This window comes from Nothobranchius furzeri, chromosome 1, assembly GCF_043380555.1.
Source record: "Nothobranchius furzeri strain GRZ-AD chromosome 1, NfurGRZ-RIMD1, whole genome shotgun sequence".
NCBI classification, from domain to species: domain Eukaryota; kingdom Metazoa; phylum Chordata; class Actinopteri; order Cyprinodontiformes; family Nothobranchiidae; genus Nothobranchius; species Nothobranchius furzeri.
In genome coordinates, this window is record NC_091741.1 from 56,383,110 (window position 1) to 56,404,527 (window position 21,418).

At 45.0% G+C, this 21,418-nt stretch overlaps 1 protein-coding gene across 8 annotated transcripts in view; it reads right to left on the minus strand.

Annotated features, from left to right (window-relative positions):
• sox5 (SRY-box transcription factor 5) overlaps window positions 1-21,418 on the minus strand; it is a 115,464-nt gene that overhangs the window by 84,628 nt on the left and 9,418 nt on the right. For all 8 annotated transcript variants that reach the window (XM_070549079.1, XM_070549071.1, XM_070549084.1 and 5 more), the window contains exons 2-3: window positions 20,788-20,983; window positions 13,577-13,799 (exon numbers count right to left, since the gene is read on the minus strand). In XM_070549079.1, coding sequence (XP_070405180.1) covers window positions 13,577-13,799; window positions 20,788-20,983 — 419 coding nt within the window. The remainder of the gene's footprint in view (window positions 1-13,576; window positions 13,800-20,787; window positions 20,984-21,418) is intronic.

Consider the following 21,418-nt stretch of genomic DNA (forward strand, 5'->3'; position numbering starts at 1 on the left):
ATAAAGTTTACAAAAGGCTTCTAGGTAGGCAGCTTCTCCATTATGAGCTATAGTAACATAGACAAGATTTCCTTTGCATTTGTTGTGCAGCCATGTGGGTCTCTACTGCCTCTATAAACACTTCAAGCATAAAATATCATCCATTCGTTTGGTTTTAGGATTTATGTGACTAAAATATGCTGTTTCAAAAAGTTCCCATTTGTGATGTCACAAACGTGGAAAGTAAAAAATAACCACCTGTCATGTGCAAGAGAGAGCAACTGCTGGAAAAGCAGTGGCTCTATTCCAAGCCCTTTCTGGGTATTGGAGCTTCTCAGCTTATAGCAGACAATATGGAGGGGTGTGGACTCTAGCTTGTTGTCCTTAAAGGGACTTTACAGAGTTTTGAATTTTTATGCTCGCGATTGCCCCCTCAGGCCAAAAGCGTAACGGCAGCTTCAATAGTAGGCTCGTGCACGAGGCACGCATGCTGTACGTGCACACTCCTTAACGAAAATAAGAGCTGAGACAGTCGTGTGTGTGTGTGTGTGTGTGTGTGTGTGTGTGTGTGTGTGTGTGTGTGTGTGTGTGTGTGTGTGTGTGTGTGTGTGTGTGTGTGTGTGGCCCAGAGGACAGAGGACAGGAGAACGTGCAGCTAATTAATTAAATAATTTGGTTCTGTACCTTTCTCTTCAGCACAGCCGACAAAGGTTTATGATGAGTCGGTCTTCCTGCATGCTCAGATCATGCCCTTCCCTTGCTTGAAAAATTGTTCCAAAATGAAAGTTGAACCCACATCTTTTTTATCTGTGATTTCAATGCCGTTCGGTGAGTCTCAAATAAAAATTTGGGCATCTTACTGTAAAAAAATATACCATTAATGTAAAAAAAAAAAAATAATCAAATAAATAATAATCAACTATGTTCACATCCAGAATCGAAACCAGAATTTCTGCACGAGAGTGCGACGTCTTACTAGGTGAGCTAAAGCACCAGTGACGTCCTTTGTATCTGTAACTTTATATCCTTGATGACAGCTGAAACAACATTCAAAGAACGGTTCGGAGCAAAACTGGCTATTTTGTTGCTAATTTGCAGGAAATATCTAGAAGAAAGTAGCTAAGGGTCCTCAGAAATGTAGCTAGGTTCATCACTAGGCATTAGGAACAGCGACAAAGTCGCTGAGTTGGCACTACCTCACTCTCTGCTGCTAAAGCTACAGATATCAAATGCTATGGGCTATGCCTGAGCGTGAACACGCATGAAGCAGCCTGCTGGACCCGAGCACCTCAGCTCAACTCTCTTTTTCTGTGATTTTACACAAAAACAGGCAATCACAGTAAAAATGCCAGGGCTCATTCTACAGGACCAGGGCATTGCAGGAGAATGTATGAAGAAGAAATTTATTATTTCTATACATGTTTTGGCTGTTAAACTTCCATAATGCCCCTTTAAGTGAAAGAGCCCTGAAACAGCTCATTCTGGAAGGTACTGAAAATAGCAAGAATAAAACTGCATAAATCACTTGATGTGAGCGATTTTGTGCAAAGAATGTTTTGAGCCAACCACAGAACTGATTTAACTTTAAAAAAATCATATATCCCCTTTAATAAAGGGATCTTTGACCAACGTTTGGGAATCTGTTGATGTGGACCAATGTAATTTCCTCTTATTCCAAGTCTCCCGTTAAAAGCTTGATGCCAATAGACATCTCAAGAGGAAGATTACAGCTTGGTCACAGACATTTAAACAGATGAAAATTTACCATCATTATCTTGCAATTTAGGCCAAAAGCAGGCTGGTTATTGGTGGTTTTATTTCCCCTTTTCCCTTTAAGACAAATCTTTTTTTTTAATTCCTGCAGAGACTGAACTCTTCGTCTTCCCAAAATCATGCCACTGACAAGACACCCATGACTCACTGAATAGGCTAATTGTATACAACAGCATTTGTCTCAGTGGAGACTAAACCCTGCGGAGTAATAAGATAACCTTGGACATAACCAAGTTAGAGTAATTCAACAAACCAACAGAATGAAGGAGGAGAGATGTGATCTTCAGTAGAAATTTAGTTCAAGAGATGGGTTTAAAGGACCCGTGAGTCCTGATTTTGCCCGTGTTTTCACAAAGTAAACCAACACGGCTGGGTGGTAGGGCGGCGCACAGTGGGCTTAGTGTTGGAACGTGTGCTGGGTTTGTGTGCATTTGGGTGTAGGAGTTTCACATGAACCACTGCTCCCCAGCTCACAAGCATCCAGTGTTTTAGTTTGGATGACTCCCTTCACTACCATCACAAAACTGCCCAGTGTGAAGCTTGCAAACAAACACAAGCACATAAGTTCAGTTTCAGAGTGTTAGGAAAAAAGTAGGAGTAACTAACACTAAGGAGGCGGGAGATGAAGATAGACACGATCTAATCTGGCAGAATCCAAATGTGGAACAGAAGAATGTCTCCCTTGCGATTGTCACGTGTTATTTACAAAATCGGTTGAGACACCAGCATGACCACTTCCAAGCCCACCACCTACCATCTGACACACACATTCACACAAACACACACACAGGCTGGAAGCCTGCAGACTCTACCCACATCTGAAGGAGACATAATTAGTACACCACTTATACATCCCAGGTCGTTTACATTCATATTTAATTATAATTTTACTCACTACACATTTCAACCACAGATACACACTCTATATGTAAATCACTGTCAGGAAAGGGTAGACTGCCTTCTCCAGGTCAGGAATGAGGACCTGCCCCAAGTGAAGAGTTCAAGTATCTTGGGGTCTTGTTCACGTGTGAGGGAAAAGTGGAGCGTGAGATCGACAGGCGGATTGGTGCTGCGTCTGCAGTGGTGCGGGCGTTGTACCAATCTGTCGTGGTTTAAGACAGAGCTGAGCCGGAAGGCGAAGCTCTCGATTTACTGGTTGATCTACTATCCCCTCCCCTATGATCATAAGCTTTGTGTAGTGATTGAAAGAACAAGATTGTGGATATAAGCGGCTGAACTGAGTTTTCTCTGCAGGGTTTCTAGGTTCTCCCTTAGAGATAGGGTGAGAAGCTAGGCCATCCGGATGGGGCTCGGGGTAGATCCGCTGCTCCTCCAAATCGAGAGGGGCCAGTTGAGGTGGCTCGGGCATCTAGTCAGGATGCCTCCAGGACACCTCCCTGGTAAGGGTTTCCAGTAGAAGGCCGAAAGGAAAACCCACAACATGCTGGAGGGACTACGTCGCTCAGCTGGCCAGGGAATGCCTTAGGATTTCCCTGGAGCTGCTGGTCAAAGTGGCTGGGGAGAGGGAAGTCTAGGCCTCCCTGCTTAGGCCGCCGCCCCCGCGACCCGAATCCAGATAAGCGGCCAAAAGTGCATGGAAGGATGCATGAAGGTAAAAAGGGAAAGAGAAGGTAGAAGGAAAGGTTTGTGTCACACTGCTTTTAAGAGCTGTATTACATCCTGTTGCATAGTGCTGTGGCATGGTGTTCCACTGAATCAAATCATATTGTGCTTTATTGTATTAAAGGAGACTAAGGGTACAAGCAAATCAAAACAATCGCAGCAAAAACAAACTAGTAAGAGAACTTATGAGCAGTGAGTTCATCAAAACAATCAATCCCACCTAAATTCCAACTTTTTAAAACTTTGTCACTCACAAAATATTTGTGGCATTTCCCAATTATTTTGTAAAGTTTGTATTTATTTACTTTATGATTGTTCAGCTCAAGTTAAAAGAAAGCAGCTAAAATGGGACACTCACAAGTATGCAAGAACTGAAACCTCAGTTCGGAATCTTTTGCAACAATTTTACATACAAGAAAGTATTTATCAAATTATTTTGTCAAACAAAATGTCCAATTTGAAAACCTGAACGTGTCTATCATGAATCCAACCCGATTACCAAAGTTACTAACTTGAAGAATTTTTGCTGTTAGTTTTGAGAATTCACGACGCCGTGAAACTTTTTAGGGAGGGGGCGTCGCCTCTTGTTTGAAAAGTGTCCTTGTGCTTAAAAACGATCAGTGTTGTTAAATTATTAGTTTGTCAGGAAAATTTAAAACCTTCAATAATTATCACCAAATATTTTAAACTCCAATAAAGAAAGAACCTTTAATATCCTTCAACAGTTAATATTACTGAGATTTTTATAAAGGGTATCATGTCACACACACACATGCATGCATGGACACACACAAACAGACTTCTACAGGAACACACACCTGAGTGTCTGACAAACAGCTGATTTGCTTCCTCAGTATTACCAAGAGCCCCGAGGCCAGATCTGGAGGATGTGTGCACGCTATTCTGCACGCTTAAATCTGAGCATGTTTCGGTGTTAAAATGTGTGTGTGGATGTGTGACTTTGTGTGTAGGTGACAACTCCAGCCCCAAACTGACTGGCATCTGGCGGTGGCAGTTGTTTTAACAGCTGAGCTGACAGCATTAATCCGAACGCACCCAAATCAAAAGGAAGCAACACCTGTTCGCTGCTCCTGAGCCCAGCTGAGGAGGAGACGTGGGAGGGAAGGAGGGAGGCTGAGGGGGAGAGGGAAGTATGAATGAGTACAAGAGATGGAGGGGGAGTGATTGGGAGCAGGTGGAGGGAGTGAGGTGGACAAAGGGAGGTGAGGGAAAGGGGTCGGAAAAAAGAAATGCGGGCTAAAGATGGAAAACGAGGAAACAGAGGGAGTAAAAACTGAAAATAGAGGGAAAAAAGAGGAGAGTAGGGAAAAGACAATGAGAGCGGGCATGCTGCCAGGCAACACACACACTAGGCTTTCTCCCCTGAGTGAAACAGAAAGGGGCAGTGGGCCAAATGAGAAGAGAGGGGGAGACTAGAGGGAAGGGAGGGTGAGGTGAATGGATAGATGCCATCCAAAAAAAGAAAAGGATGGCTAAAAGAAGGAAATATGAATCAGAGGGGCATCTAAAGTTGCTGGCCAAGCAGCGAGGGAAAGAAAAGAATGCAGCTGGGGGTGTGGTGTGTGTGTGTGTGTGTGTGGGGCGGGGGGGGGGGGGGAGCTCTGGAGCTCCTGTCTCCAGACATCTGGCTCAAATAAAGCCGGGTCACGCTGCGGGCTCTGGTTGTGACCCCCGAGGCTGACAACACAGACACCACCACTTCATCTGCAGCGCCCGCCCTCTGACCAGCCAGCCAGAGGTTAATTAATAAAGACCGTGTGGCTTCAAAGACCAACACACTAACTGGCTGACGGAGCAGATGAGTGACCAGATCGCTGGCTGACTGAAAGCACGTCTCACCAGCAGGGTGGTGCGCCGTCATTCTGGCTAATGCAGGAATAGCTGCCTGACACACTGATGGACTTGTTGCTGTCCAGATGTTTAAAGCCCTCTAACTAGGAAATGAACCTTTTTGCCTTGTTAGTTGGTTCAGACACACCGCGGCATTTAGGTTTCTTAAGCTTTGAAGTGACTCACACTGATCCGGCTCCTCCGATCAGACCATTTAAGACCCTCTCCATCCCCTGTCAGACCCTAAATCCTGCACTGGACATTATAAAAATCTCACATGTGTTAAAGCTGAGATGTAAAATTACACTAAGAGCTTACACTTGAGCTACTTTATGCACAAGCTGGCATGGATTAGGCCTCACAGGGCTGTTGGTGACAAGACAATGTGCAAATTTTAGTAGGAATGTTACTGCCCTGACTCAAACGTGCAGATATGTTTTCTATAGTGTTTTGTCGTGTGGGGCATAGACATTTCAGTCCTACAGTTTAGTCATAGAGGGTCTTAATTTTCTCTTCATTTATCTGCCAGTTCCTTTAATTTAATTCTACATTTTGTCATCGTTCCTTCTCCTTCGTTCTCCCATTTCTGAAACTATTATGGAAACTACATCGAGGATTCGAGAAAAGTTTGAGATTTCTTAGATGACGATGCCACTGTGTTCAAGGGACATCTGAGACACAAAAGCAGAGTCGACCTTGTTAACGGTTTGAGACCAAACTCTGAATTTCAGATTTTTATAGTATTTTGTATGAAAAAAAAACAAAATAAAACATTTAAAACATTCATATAAAGACAACATTACATTTTAACTTACAGTTGAGAGTCGTTTTGAGCATTTGAAGCTTCATAAGACAACACACTTATATCAGTGTGCTTGTTTTTATAAATGTTCTTTGTGAATCTTGTTCACTAAGTTGAGTTAAGTCAGTCAGACACATTGAATCATGCACTAAAAAGTAGATTATAAACTATGACTCACCACATAAAGAGTTGGAGCACTTCTAGGTATTTCTCCCAACAAGCAGCCAACCAAAGTCTAATTCCAAAACTTAAAAATAATCTGCATTTTATTTAAGGTTTACTCATAACCGGGGCTCATGAACACTTAGCCAAAAATCATCTTAAGGTGTCTTGAAACCTTGCAACAGATATGTTTTTTTTTTAAGTTTGTCGTGGCAGCGTGTCAAGACGGAAAGTCAAACATTTTATTTCAAAATGTGATTTCCACCTACTCACAAAGTAACTGCTGGTATGTTTTCTTAATGGAAGATAGTTGCTGGCTGACTTGATCATTCTTCTCGCTAAATAAAAAGCGTTTCAGGGTGCAGTCATCTGGCCTTTTGAAAAACTGCTTGAACTTCAAACAGCAATTGCTTTCCACAATGCACCTCGGAGTGTTTTTGTTGCTTAAGTGCTTCGGTGAAAAGTTTTGAGATTTTTTTTTTCCTCACATTTCATATCCTTTTGATAGAGTAATTGAGGGACAAATGAAAGTCAACGCACTCTGTACAAAACTCATTAATCTTGCGGGCATTTCACAGCATAAAAACATTCCTCTGACTCGCCATGGGAATGGGAGAGAAGAGAGAGAATGGAAAATAACAGCAAAAAGAGAAGAGAAACGGCAACCCGATGTGCAAATGAAGAAAGTTTATGAGGACGTCGGACAGCAGATACATTATGGGCTCCGCCGCTTTGGGCATGGACAATTAAGCTGAATGGACGTAAGGGGGAGGGCGCCAAAATTGTGAGGTTCATCTAAAATTTGGGGATCTGTGACAGCAGCTGTTTGTCAAATGACAACTCACTAAGTCGTTTCACACTACTGTATGTATAGGAAGCAATCTGTGGAAATCCAGCGTGATTCATGAGCTCGAGCTTTTTGCTGCTAGCTTAATGCAATGCCGGGGGGGGCTAAAACACACACACACACACACACACGCACCTTCAGAAACACCACAGGACCCTCTTTCCTCATCTTTGAGCCTCTCTATGCTCAAAGTCTGGACAAAAGCTGGGATTGTGGTTTTCTACCTCCTCTCCCCCACCGAAAAAAAAAAAAAAACACTCAAACATGCATCCCATTCATCTCCTTAATATTGCTCATCTAGACTGGGAAGAATGGTAGAAAGGAGTTTCATCCCCACCAATTGTCTCGTGCAAGCCCGGCCAGAGAATGCCACGTTGAAAAGCAGACACAAAGCAATTCAATAAGAAAAGTGACTTGAATGTGCCTTTCATCAAACCAACAATGAACTGGCCCACAACAAGCCTCAGGTTCGCCCCATGACGTTGCCCGTTTCTCATGCCACAAAGCCAATAGGGACAAAAAGGAGGAGGGGGGGAGGGGGGGACTGGATTTGAATTGTGAGCCATGTCTGTGATGATCCCCTGGTCTATAACAAATCCTGTGAAGTTAACTGGCACAGTGACAACCCAATAGCCACAGACGGTGATTATTAAAGAAGATTTTAGAAGCATGACATCTTTACAGCCTCAGAAGTACGTTTTGAGCAAAGGATGACGTTTCAGTTAAAAAATATGTAATTTTTCAAACACCAAAGGTGTCCTCTTTCTGTGGTGAACAGGGGGTAAGGCGTATGACCTTTTCATCGATGTCGGATGACCTCAGAAAGCAGGTCAAGAAACAGTCAAGTCTCATTAACAGGACGTCAAACTTCTTTTATGTCGACAGTGATTTTTAGCTCTTTAATCCGTCTTCTTTTGGTCGAATGTTCCCCTTTAACAGGAAAAATCTGTCTTTTAACTTTCCCCTGTGATTCATTTCACTCACTTTCTTTTTCCCAGTGCATGAATGCTAATTGCGTCAAACAATGGCACAGAGAGTCCTGCTGCACTTCATGTTAATTTATACAACTAACTAATTACCAACAAAGGGTTGAAATCACATAAAGACGTCCCCATGCTCCCATGGTGGGGCTGCGAACCTGCTGCTGTGTGTTTGTGTAGAATGTGCATTAACCGTTGAATCTGCCTGTGGTGGAAATGGGTCTGAAATCCTGCGTGATGATTTAGAGGGGCTGCTTATGTCATGGTGGATGTTCAGGGAGTGTGTGTTTGACATAACCCCCCAGACGGCAGAGAAGGAGGAGGATTAAAGCGGAGGGGGGTGTTGAGCAGACTGATGGATGGATGAACGAGAGACCGCCTGGATCCCTTCACTTCTCTGGCTCTTTTTTCTCCTCCCTTTATATTCTCTCTCCCCTTCTTCTTGGCAGGACATGTACGCCCTTCCCATTGTTGCCCATTGGAGTGTATGGAGGCGTGAGGGAGCTCCGGTCACCGTGTGTTTGTGTGGCACAATGGTCTCGCCTAAGTGCTGTCCTATAAAATGCCTCAGTGCTCTCTAAAACCCAACGCAGGGTTCCCTTCGTTCCTTGAGAATGGATGAAGAGGCGTGGTGTAAGTGTGTGTGAGTGTGGGTGTGTGCAGGTGGACATCTGTCACTGAGATGACACTTTAGTGCTGGAAATAATACTGGGGAGCAACCTGGATGTAATGAGGCCACGTAGCTATTTGGTAGGGCTCACGTTATTGCCAAAAGTATAGGGACGCCTTGCTTTACACCCCGTTTGTAATCTGTAGGTTCTAATGTGGAACCTTTGCAACTATAAACTCTTCTGAGAAGGTTTTTCACCAGGTTTAGGAGTGTGGTTATGGGAATCGTAGACCATTTATCTGGTTTTGTGAGGTCAGACACTGAAAAAGGTCTGACTTAGGGTCTCTTCACTAAATCCTGCCAAAGGTCTCGCTGCAGGCCAGTCAGGTTACTCCGCACCACACCTGCCCATCCATGTTTTATTGGAACTCCCAACATCACTGATTTGGTACTTTTGGTAATATTGAGTAGATAATGTGGCTTGTATATGTATGTGCAGGATTAGTTTATTTTTGTGAGTCCAAATCGAAGCTATGTGAAGATGTGAACCCAGCCATGCACCTGGATGGATAGAGCCTACACCAAAGCAGTTTGGAGAATAGATGTTGATGAACATCTTCAAACAGCTTTTTTTATTCTTAAGGCATCTTCTCTAAAAAGTAGAAGAAAGTCCAGAAGGTGTAAACATGTTTATGTATGACAAGTGGATCTTCTATAGATACTTCTATTACTGTACCAATCGTCTGTAACTCTATGTAGACCAAAATCAGACTGAATGACATCACATCATGACTAAGGGCCGAGTCCTTCTGAATGGGTTTCCACTGCAGAAGCAGCTTTAAAGAATCAGATCGCCGACAGCATATCTAGAAATGTACCAGCCACCAATCCAAGTGGAAGGCAATCATTTATTTTAGTTGTTTTTTAAAAGATTTTGCAGGAAATGTGTCAGACAAGTGGTTTAAATTTAGAAGGTTGCGTCAAGAGAAGCATCCGCCAGATAAACATGGCCAGCAGTTTCCCTAAACGTGCACACACGTTCTTGTTGACAACCTTTGTTTATCCCCATTTCCAGCTGAGGCTACACTAAAAGGAGGTAAACAGAAGAAGTCCCAGCGGCCGTGGAGCCCCAGTGACGGGTAGCTGTAGCTGGGTAGCAGAGGGTCAACAGACGGGTCCAGAGATGGAGCTCAGCTGGCACTTAATGTGTGAGCCACTTACAGTCAGCGCTGCTATGCAGGCGACACGAGGAGAGGAGGAACGAGGCTGAGAGTCTGGTGAAAGTCCAGGGCAGTGGAGGCACCACTCCAGGGGCCGAGGAGAACATCTGCGCCCCATTTAGCAATGCTGCTCTTCCCCTTAATACCCCTCGTCTTGCTTTGCTACATCTATGAAGCAGCTTTTGCATTTACCTTGTCTGTCGGTCCATTCTTTCCCGCTGTTGGGTTACCAGATGATTACCGGGCCATGCTCTGTGCCACGGAGGCCACCGGAGGCTAAACAAAGAGCCCAGTGGAACTGACCAGGTGTGTGTGACTGCACTCCTTTAGCCACCTCTCTTGGGCTTAAGCACTGACTCTCCTCTCGACCCTGCGCCTCCTGTGATGCTCTGCTCTCTGCTCTCATAATTCCCTGTAATCACACACACACGCACTTCAGCATGAGCAGCTCAGCCACCCAGCGGCCACGAGTCCGGACTCAGCCTCAGCCAGTGTCACGGCATCCTCACCCTCTCCCTGTTGCTTCTGGACAATTTATTAAAGACGACAAATTATGCTGTGTGCGTTTGAGGGAACGTGCGCAAGTGGGCTCTCTCGGGTAGCAGGTGGCCGGTGGACTAAGACAGAAGATGGATGGAGGGAGCAGGAGAGCAGTGGAGCCTGGTTGGGCCAGGCCATGGGGGACAGGATGCCTAGTCATTTATTAGAGGCCAACACACACACATACACACACACACACACATGCATGCACACACGCCTACCTATCTTACCTTTCGTGAATGCAAGCAAATGCATTTTTTTGCCCCAACAAGCACACATGGTCTGTCATAAATACATATGCAAATACACACACACACTCTTGTATTTGTGCTCCCAAAGGCTTTAACAGCACACACACATACAGATACAATGACCCAGTATCTAGCACTCACCATTCATCTAGCCAAAGTAGAGCAGCGCTAGCCACAGACTAAATCTTTCAAACTTGGTGACTTTATGTGCATGTGTGATGTTTAGCTCAAGGCCTGCCTTCCACGTCTCTTCTGTTTCAAGATGTTTATCGCTTTCTGACCCATTTTGTCTCTTTGTCCCCTTGCTTGCATCCCTCCTGGTGCTAATGCTCCCAAAATATGTGTGTGTGTCATTGATCCAGCTGGAAGCAGTGTGTGTGCGTGTGTGTGTGTGTGTGTGTGTGTGTGTGTGTGTGTGCGCGTGTGTGTGTGTGTGTGTGTGTGTGCGTGTGTGTGTGTGTGTGTGTGTGTGTGTGTGTGCGTGTGTGTGTGTGTGTGTGTGTGTGTGTGTGTGTGTGTGTGTGTGTGTGCGCGCGCGTGTGTGTGTGTGTGTGTGTGTGTGTGTGTGTGTGTGTGTGTGTGTGTGTGTGTGTGTGTGTGTGTGTGTGTGTGTGTGACAGAGGGAGCAGTAATATTCCAGGCCTTTCATAATGATTAAAGCATTCATTAAATTTTCATCCCAACCTGCTGTTTGCTGCTAATGGCCTTTGTGAGCCACACAGACAAACAATAGGCAGCCGGGCACAGAAAAAGGATTTCTATCTCCCATTCTATAGCCCCCCCTCCACTCGTCCATTTCCCCTCTGCCTCTCTTCATCTTTTCTCGGCTTTCCTTTACCCTCTTCTCATTCTTCCTTTCTCTCCTGCTTGGCCTGAGTCCTTTTCCTGTGTGTTTGTTGGGTCTGGAGGGCCTTTTATTAGTGTGTTTCATTTAAACCCCCAACAGATAATGCTCCGGTTGGTTTTGATGCCACGCCACCGTGGCACTGTGCTAATGGGGTCTGCGAAGACACTGCTCTTTCTCTCTATCGCTTTCCTTCGCATCACCTTCTGTCTTTTCCTTCTCACTCGTCCTACCGCCCTCTTTTTTCTCACTCTGCCCTGGCTGACTCATAAAGATCCATTATTGTTGTTTTCTCTCTCCCCCCTCTCGTTTTTTCCTGTGCAGCCAGTTCATGAGGTCCAGCGAAGCAGTGAACAACCCAAAACACACCTCAATTACAGCTCAGCTCGACAAACAGTCCAGTTTTTCTTTTCTTTCCTTTTTTTTTTATAAAATGTACCACAACAGGCCTCTTTATCGACTGGAATAAAAACAACCAGACGGCAAGAGCTCACCAGCCGTCGCGGCCGCTTTTAAAGCTCGACAAAAAGCCTGGAAAACAAGGTTAGCACATCACAGCTTGAAATGAAAGCCTGTTGATGTGGCAGGGGGAACGTAACACGCACACAACGCATCTGTGCTTAAGGCAAACACACATTTCACCTTTTGGGCTCCGGGCTCCATGTCCAGGGATGTTTGAGTGCAAACCTTAGTGCTCAGCAGACACAGATTTAAACTTAAAGGGGGGTAAACCACCAAATAGTTCCCTAGCGAGGCCGTGCCTGCAGCTCACCGTTCCCCCAGTGGATGGGTCAAATGCGGAGAAGGAATTTCACACACCAGTGTGACAACAAGTGGGACATTATTGAACATTATAATCACAACATCAGTAGTGGTTTAGTCTGGGTTTTTCCTTTTCTACCCTTTATTCTATTTATCCTGGTCCGGGTCATGGGGGAAGCAGCCCTAGCAGGGAAGCTCATTGTCCTTTTTCCTGCACCCTCAACGGGATTCCCAAGGCATTTCCAATCTAGACTACAGATATAATCCCTCCAGCCCTAAACCTGTAGGATCTAACCCTGACGCTTCGCCGTGAAGGTGGCTGTTATCCATACATCCCTCAGCCCTGAGATCCTTTTCCTGTCCTCATCTTAGCTGCTCCATCCTTGGCTGTGAAGCTCTCCAATGAGAGCTAAAGGCCGTAGTCAGATGAAGCTTATAAAACCACCTTATCCACCTGAAGCAGAGATAAGATAATGTGCTCGTTGACTCTGCAATAGAAATAGTTTTACATAGATATTGCGCACCTTGTCTTTTGTTTTCATTATCTTGTTTTCAAAGCAACAATAAAAGATCCTGTTTTCATGCGTCTCTGTGTCTCTAAAGGAGACAAACACCTGTTGGTGAGATCCACATCACATCATGACTATTACATGCATTAGAGTGATCTAAGCTTCATTTATCTGCTCAGTAGAGATTAGCGTTGGCTATGGGCTACATTTTTCTCTTTGCTGGACTCCAGCTGGTAGCCTGAGGACATTTTTCAGAATGAATAGCCGAGGAGCTAAGCTATGCAAGCCCCGGCCAAAACTCTGGTTCAGCTTCCCCATTAGCGTGTGAAATCTTTGTCTGAGGACTCAAAATGAATTATCACAGAGGCTAGAAAAAGAATAGAAAGGTGCTAAGGTGCATTTATTCCTGTGTGACTACTCGGCTCAAGTGAATGTTCCTTGGAATTAAAGCCAGGAGCCATTTGGAGAGTTGTTAATACATTCAAATATATTTTCAAGATTTTTTTTTCTCACAGCACACTCAAGCATACACCACTCACACATACATGTGCGCACACGTCTTTCTTGTCAGGTTGTGATAAATATGCAAAGCAAAGTGGACAATAGGCCTGAGCAGCTGATGCTGTCACTCTGCATGCAGGAAAAACAAAGGCTCTGCTCTTGTCTGTGTGTGTGTGGGTTCAGTGCAGCACAAGAGTGAAAGAAACAGGAAAAACAAGACAGATACTCAGACGAAGAAGAAATAACGGACAGCAGATAGGGATGAAAGTGTGGCACCTGGCCACAGAGACTGGAGATCACACATTTAGACTTCATCACTGACCTTCTGGCTCGTTTTTGATCAGCTCCTCCATCTTGCGTTGTTTCAGTGTGTCCACAACGTCCGCCAGGCTGCCCTTGCGCCTCTCAGGGGTCCCGAGGGTACCCGTCGCCAAGCCGCCATCGCTGCAGGGTCGTCCCCCGCCTCCACCCTCCTCTTTGCCTGGTGAGGTAGCATTGTGAAGCGGGTAAGGACTCAATGAACTCCCCTTGGTGCCGTCATGCTCCTGCAGGGAAAAGTAAAAGAGAGGATTAGCAAAGAAAAGTGGATTTATTAGTAAAAAATGATGAAAACTTGTAGAAATAAACAGGGTAACTTCAGATGAAGAAAATTAGGAGGAGACAGGGGAGGAGCTGGCACAATCCTACTCATTATCTCTAGCCTCATTTCCAACTCTTGCACACTTTATTCTCTCCATCTCCCCATTCTTATATCCCAGTGCTGCAACTTTTATCCCCGGCCAGTTATCTCAAGTTAGGGCACACTTCTTCTGTCTCCCTCGCATCCTCTGGAATCTGCATTTGACTGACTTGGAGGTACTTAACAGAAAGAGCACATGAAACAACAGTAAGACGCTCCGCACGCTTAAAAGTGTCACGCTAACTCTTCATCACAAAGCCTTCAGCAGCTCGCTTTGAGAAACGTCCAATGCTACAGTATGGAAGCCCAACTTTCAGAGCCGCTGTACTTTTGTCTCAAGATTCATGATAGTCAATGCTGAGGGTGCAACTCCAGCAAACGCACAAATCAAAGCATAATGCATTTCTTTATGAAGAAAAAAGCTTTGGAGGCATCCCAAATAGTTTCCGTGAAAACAACAAACTCAATGTCAGCAGCAGTCTTGAGCTAAAGGAAAGATCTCTGTTTGTTTGAAGTTGTCACGATAATTAATCCGCCGCTTCATGTTAAAAGTTTGAACAAACTTTTGGAAACTGGTTTCAGCAGATTTACCGTTTGCTGCTTCAAACAAAACTTGGTGTTTTCTTTTCAAACTTAAACTTTGTTTAACTCTGCAACAACGAAGCTCAGGGCTAGCACCGACGTAGTCCAGGTCAAGGTCTTGTACATTCTGGACTTTGGTTATTTTCTTTCATCCCGACCAGTCACAACTGCAGCAACATCTTTTATTCATGCAGCTCCGTGTCAAACTTCTGGCTCCCTTCAAATGTTTCCAATATCTTTACTATGAAAGTTTGAATGACTGGCAACAAAACAGTCATTTTTAACATTTCTATTGAACATTTTTACTTAATTTCAACTCATATTTTCATATTTTGTAATGTTTTGACTCTTTAAAGTCTCTGACTTGCTTGGGTCTTGGATTGGTCTTGGTCCTGGCTTGGATTTGGGTCTGAATTGGTCCTGCCTTGGACCTGGATTGGGTCTGGAATCTGGATTTGTTCTAGCTTGGTTCTGGCTTGGTCCTGGATTGGTTCTGACTTGGTCCTGGTATGGTTTTGGCTTGGTTCTGACTATGCTACTACTAAAGATGGCAGGTGAATGCTACAGTAAGTAACTTTAAGCGCATTAATCTTTGGCCTCGTAAAACCTGTGTTTGTTTCTACAGAGAGCATTACGGACTTAACGCTGACTCCGGCCAATTAACAGAGACACGGAGATTGCCAATGCCATCATCTGAGAATGTTTTTAGGTACCGTATTTTCCAGACTATGAGCCGCTACTTTTTTCCCACGCTTTGAACCATGCAGCTTATAATGAGGTTCAGCTTTACTGAAGATTTTCCTTCACCTGCAGGGGGCGCTTTAGCAGAAAGTGAAACAGGTGGAAGTCAAAAGTTGAAATCGAAGAAAGTGCTCATTTTAATTTAGCGCATGCAAGCAGCCGGATGAAGAATTTTTTTCAAATCCATACCCCTCATCATGGTAACTACACGTATGAGTTCATATGATGCACCATTTAAGTTGAAGGCCATCGATCTGGCAGTAAAAGAGGGAAACAGTGCTGCCGCACGTAAGCTTGGCATGAATGAATCCATGGTTCGGCGCTGGAGACGGCAGCGGGAGGAACTCATTCAAGCCAGCTTCACCCGGGGATGATGACAGCAACACGGACAGCGACACTGACATCGCCACAGAAAAGGTACGTGACGAAGCTCTTCTGAGGCTGTTCAACTCCGACACTGAAGAAGATGACTTCAGTGGTTTCAGTGCGCAGGAGGACGATGAATAAACTAATCAATAACTTTTCTGTTTTGTTTGATACTGATCAGTTCAGTTGCGTTTAGTTAAACTACGTTTTCAATTCAGTCGATATCCAGTAGATATATGCGGCTTTTAGCCCGGTGCGGCTTATAAAAGTACAGTTCCATGTTTTTTTTTTTAAACTTAGTAGGTGCGGCTTATATTGAGGTGTGCTCTATAGTCCGGAAATTACAGTACATATAATTTATCACACTGTGCATCCTGACAGTGATATAACCTCAGATTCGGCAAATTACCTACCAAAGTCTGAGTGTCAAAATCCCGTTACAGTACGGTGAAGTGTAAATGCAGTGAGAAACGAGTGAGTAAGTCAATCAGCCAGCCTGTCTGTCAACTCAGCGCCTTGTGAACACGAGGGTCAATGGTCCACGGGGTTAATCTTTGGCTAATCTTACTGCAGTATAGGGCACACCACCTGAGACAGCAGCACACACACACACACACACACACACACACACACACACACACACACACACACACACACACACACACACACACACACACACACACACACACACACACACACACACACACACACACACACACACACACACACACACTGGTTTTTGTGCAGGTGGAGGAGACTGAAGTGTACTCCAGGTATATTAAATACATAGTGGTGTTATTAACATGGCGATTTAATCATTAACTCAATGGATCACAGTCCACTATGACATCATCAAAACAACAAATAACTCCAGAGTTTATTCTTTTCTCTTTCAAAGAAATAAAATATATTTCTGTGGAAATGTTGATCCAGAGGAGAGCGTTTTCAGATTTGACAATACTTTCATTGTGAGTGGCCAAACTCCAAACGAGAGGTATTGCAGACCATTATCACTTGGCTTTCTCAACACCTCCCTGACTCTCTCACTTCAGCTCTTTGTCTCCACACTCTGAATAAGTCAGCACGCTCAATAATTCACTAATTCTCTCCTTCTTGCACATGCAACGTAGCAGGCGGACAGATCGTGACAGCGACGATCGAGCAGCAGCAGTCCTGTATGAGGAGGTTTAAGCAACGGTTACAGCTCGGGCCTGTGCTGTGCTTGGAAAGTGTCAGACCGTCACTCACTCGGTCCTGATATTACTCTCTCCTCTCCAGATTCTGGAGAGTCAGATATGGAACTTTATGATCGTGAGTTGCGTCAGCTCCGCCATGACAAGTAAATGGAATGAAACTGAAGGAGAAAAGCGTGTCAAGGGAGAATGAAAAAAGAGCAAAACATGAAATTAAGAAAGCAGGAGAAGTGGTGTTATTAGAGGAAATGACAGAAGTGCATGAGAAAGAGAGAGAGAGAGAGAGAGAGAGACTGAGAGAAACAGAGAGAAAGAGTGAGAGAGAAGGCAGGCATCTTGGAGGCAACGGTCACACCTGTCACATCCCATTTATCTAATCCAGTGCCTGCTTAAAAGAGCCGCGCTCTTTCTTTCGAGAAAGATGTCGCACAAACAAAACAAACAGAACAAGAATATGGATGGGAGTTGGAAGAGGGGTGGGATGGGGGGGAGGCTGTGGGCTGAAGAGATGTCGGATCTCTTTGCTCTGTCAGAAAGCTGCCAGGGAGATGTCATCTGCCTACGACCAACAATGAAGGTCATTTCCCAATCAAACGGAATTAGCAGGGAGCCGTGGCTTCTTCAAAGGCTGGGTACATTAGGGCCGACGGCGTTATTTCTGTGTGAACTCCGACAGACAGCCCCTGATCCTGCACTTAAATGGCTTATGTTTTCTTCCTATCAACCTCCGAGCATATAATCCACGCGCCTCGCGGAGACCAAAACAGAGGGATCAAAAAAAAAAAGGAAGACAAGACACGAGGCAGATTTTCTGATGTAAATAGGTGTCACTCAGCTGGTGTGTGCTCACCGACACACTCCTCTCCTCACGCCCGATACACCGGTCCCAAAACTTTTCTCATCAACATGCATTTATTCATGAACAGAAATTCCAAGCACTGTAAATGATCGTGCCCTCGTCTCGTGTGCCTTGCCATGTCTCTGCATGTATGTGTGACACTGTCAGTGCACATAGCCGGTAGGTGTGTGTGTGTGTGTCTGCATATATGTATTTATATGCACTGGATGCGGCAGCCTGGCAATGTGGGCGGTTCTGCCTTTAGTTTGCAGATGTCAATTCTCTTCCAAATGACTGGAACAAAGTAAAAATTGCGCCTCACTCTCTTTATCCTTTTACTGCCTCTGCAATGGAACCGAATTAAACAACTTTTGTCTTCTTAAGCTCATCTGTGAGGGGAGGTTGGTTAAAAAACACTTAACTCTTGCCAAAAAAAGGGAAGGGAAAAAAATCAAAACGCTATTTTTTCCTGCAGCCAGCACAGATGCTGCTGTTTGTGTTTCTTTCTAACTCTGTCGTTTTACTTCCCTTCCTCCTTCTCAAGAAAAACTCCCTCCTGTCTTCTGCCCGTGTGCTGCCTGACACGTCTAGAGCTGTGAAAGGTGTACGCGTGAAGAAACGATATTTAATGCTCGGCGCGTCGCTCTGGATCAAGGCGTGGACAATGTGGTAAGTAGGAGAAGCTGGAAACAGCTGCTTGTTTGAGAGAGAGCACACACACATAAACACACACCAGGAGGATAGCGCTGATTGTCCCCTGCAGCGGGGTTCTACTCAGGTCTATGCCAGGGCTGCCAATCTCTATGATATACTACTTAACAAACCTCCGAAATACTGCAAAACACACGCAAATGCAGCAAATCCCTTTACATGCCACGGCTAAACGCAGACTACCAGTTTTGACCCTCGGGCAGAGGCAAACGCACGCTTTACCGGCCTTAAATCAGAAAAAAATAACACTTCATGGGTGAGTATTTAAACAGGAGAAACTGTCATTAACTATTCTATTTGTCTATTAATATTGTTGTTTTTATCTGACAGCATGCAGCTGTATTTGCTGTGTTTTAAATAGCAGTTTGGCTAAAATGTGTGCCAGTATATTTTACCACGACCCCTCGCTGTTGACAGGCAAGCGTGTGTTGATTCATTAGTGCATCGCTGGCACGAGAAATTAAGTGTGACCACTGCGTCTCAAGACTGCTCAATGGCTGTGTTAAATCTGTCACATTCACATGAACGCACGAGGACGCAGTCACACATTTAAATTGTAGGAAAAAATCAGAAAAAGAAAAGGGGGGAAGAAGAAAATGAATACGAGAAAAGAGCGCCTGATGAAATATCATTGTAGTTGTCCGCCGCGTACGCGGGCATCTCGACGGTTAATGAAATAATTAGTGTTTGTCCATTAGCACGTCGACGGAAGAAGATGCTCGCCTCTGCCTGATGTGAAAACAGTTTTTCGCAGGGATTTGCGAACATAAACATTAAAGAATAAAAATCAGGCAAGCAGGAGAAAAGATGCTGCAGAACGCACTCGTCTAGTTACATAAGTACAGTCACTTCCTGCTTGATCACTTCTGGGGTTTTTTAGGACTGATTGATGTCCTTGAACCGAGTTCCACTGAGGAGGAAACTAGGTGTCAGCAAGGCGTGTGTGTGTGTGTGTGTGTGTGTGTGTGTGTGTGTGTGTGTGTGTGTGTGTGTGTGTGTGTGTGTGTGTGTGTGTGTGTGTGTGTGTGTGGTAATGTAGCAGCAGAGGAGCAGGTAAAGCCGAACAGGCAGGCGAGGGGAAGGAATGAAGAGGTCAGTGTGTAGCCGAGCGCCTCCCCGCCGCTGTGCTAATTCACTACGACAAGATAAAGCTGTAATCCCCCCCCGCACTCACACACACACACACACACTCTGCTCTAACTGTCCCCTGCTGACTCACTTCCAAGTCGACCAGTCGTGGTTCAGCCTTTTACTTTCCCCGTATCGCTTTCTGACAACGAGACCCCGTCCTGACCCCCCCGGGGTCCCACCCACACCCCCGGCTTGTGGTTAATCTCCCACTCCCTATTTAGTCCACCTCACTCTTCATCTGGTGACAGTCAGCGGTGAAGAGGATTGGCACCATTAGCCCCATCCTTCCAAAAAAACCTCATAAGTGGGCAGTTGGATAAGCCCCACAAACATCCAGGAAATAACAACAAATCAGTTGGACACTGAAGAGTTTTCTCCTCTCACAGCGATAAGACCGACTGCTCCAGATCTAAACGAACCAAGATTAATCTAATCACTGTCCACAACAACAGCAGATAAAACCCGGCGCGTGTGCGGTGTCCCTCCTCCGTCCCAGGACTTTGGTTTACAGTCAGCACCTGCCACACAGGCAGAGTCCAGCCTGGGAGGGGCCTTAATCAGATGGCTAATTACAGAATTAGCTTTCCATTACAACTGCTAAGAGCTGTTTATTGTTTTATAGCATGTGATCGTTTATCATAGGCGTGGGAGGAAAGGGCGACAGTTGTCTCAAAGTAACTTTGGTGGTGTTTTTTTTTTTTTTGGGGATGCTCAACCAGAGAGGCTAAACAAACACACACACAAAGGTCTTTAAACCCAAAGTAGTGCTAAAGAAACCAGAGTTCCACTAGCTTAGGCCGGTCGTTCACAGAAAAGCTGCAGAAACACATCTCCTGATTCGGAGCCATGCATCCAGCAGAAACACTCAGTGTCACACATCCTCTCAAGAAAATGACTCATTCCAGCTCTTCAGAATGTGCAGTCACGCAACTGTGCATGGATCGGACTCGAGGGAACCACACACACACACACACACACACACACACACACACACACACACACACACACACACACACACACACACACACACACACACACACACACACACACACACACACACAGGGACTTTTTTAAATGCATATTTAAATGCCACTTTTCCTCCTCTGCCAATTAAAAGAAATATTCATGCATGTCAAATAAAAATATATACAAAGAACAAAACCGCTGTTTGAAACTGCTTTAGTATTTGCAACAAATAAAAAGTTTTAGGAAATTTTTCAGAATTCAAAGACATGACCCGCGTCCCGGTGTGTCACCCGACTCAAGAGACAGGAGAGGGGCTGAACGCTTACCATGACCAGGGGGCTGTCCAAGTTGCGGTTGGGGGGCGAGCGAGGGGACACCTTGCCACAGTAGGAGGCCAGGGGGAGGTGGATGACACCGCCCAGTCCCTCGCTCTCATCGTCCTCCACTCGCTGTCTGCTGGTTGCCATGGTTACCTCTCCATCTGTCCCCCCATATGGAGAGGCTGGTCGCTTGGAAGACATCCTGGAAAGGAATAGGAGATAGAAAAACAAGAGAGGGGAAAAAAACAGGAGGAAGAATGAGCAATATTCACAAGATGATATGCGAGGTGCTGAGGTGACGGTGAATGCTTCCAAAAAACTCCCGGATGCTCTGATAAAAAGTTCAAACTCCAGATCCATCAACCTGCTCTAACTCGTTTTCCTCCGTTTTCCTCAGTAAGTTCCCTTTCTCTCCACCTTTGGCCGGTTTACGATCACACACACACTCTTACAGCATGTTTACCACGGGGGCCATTCAACACTCTTCCAAAAGCCGGGGCCATTACTGCAAATGGAGCCAGCTTGCTCAGGCATTGTGGAGGAAATGACTACGTCTTGACAATAGGCTTTTCACAGAGGTACCCCGAGAGAGGGCAGTGTGTGCGGTGACAATAATATGTATTTATAAAAACCTGCG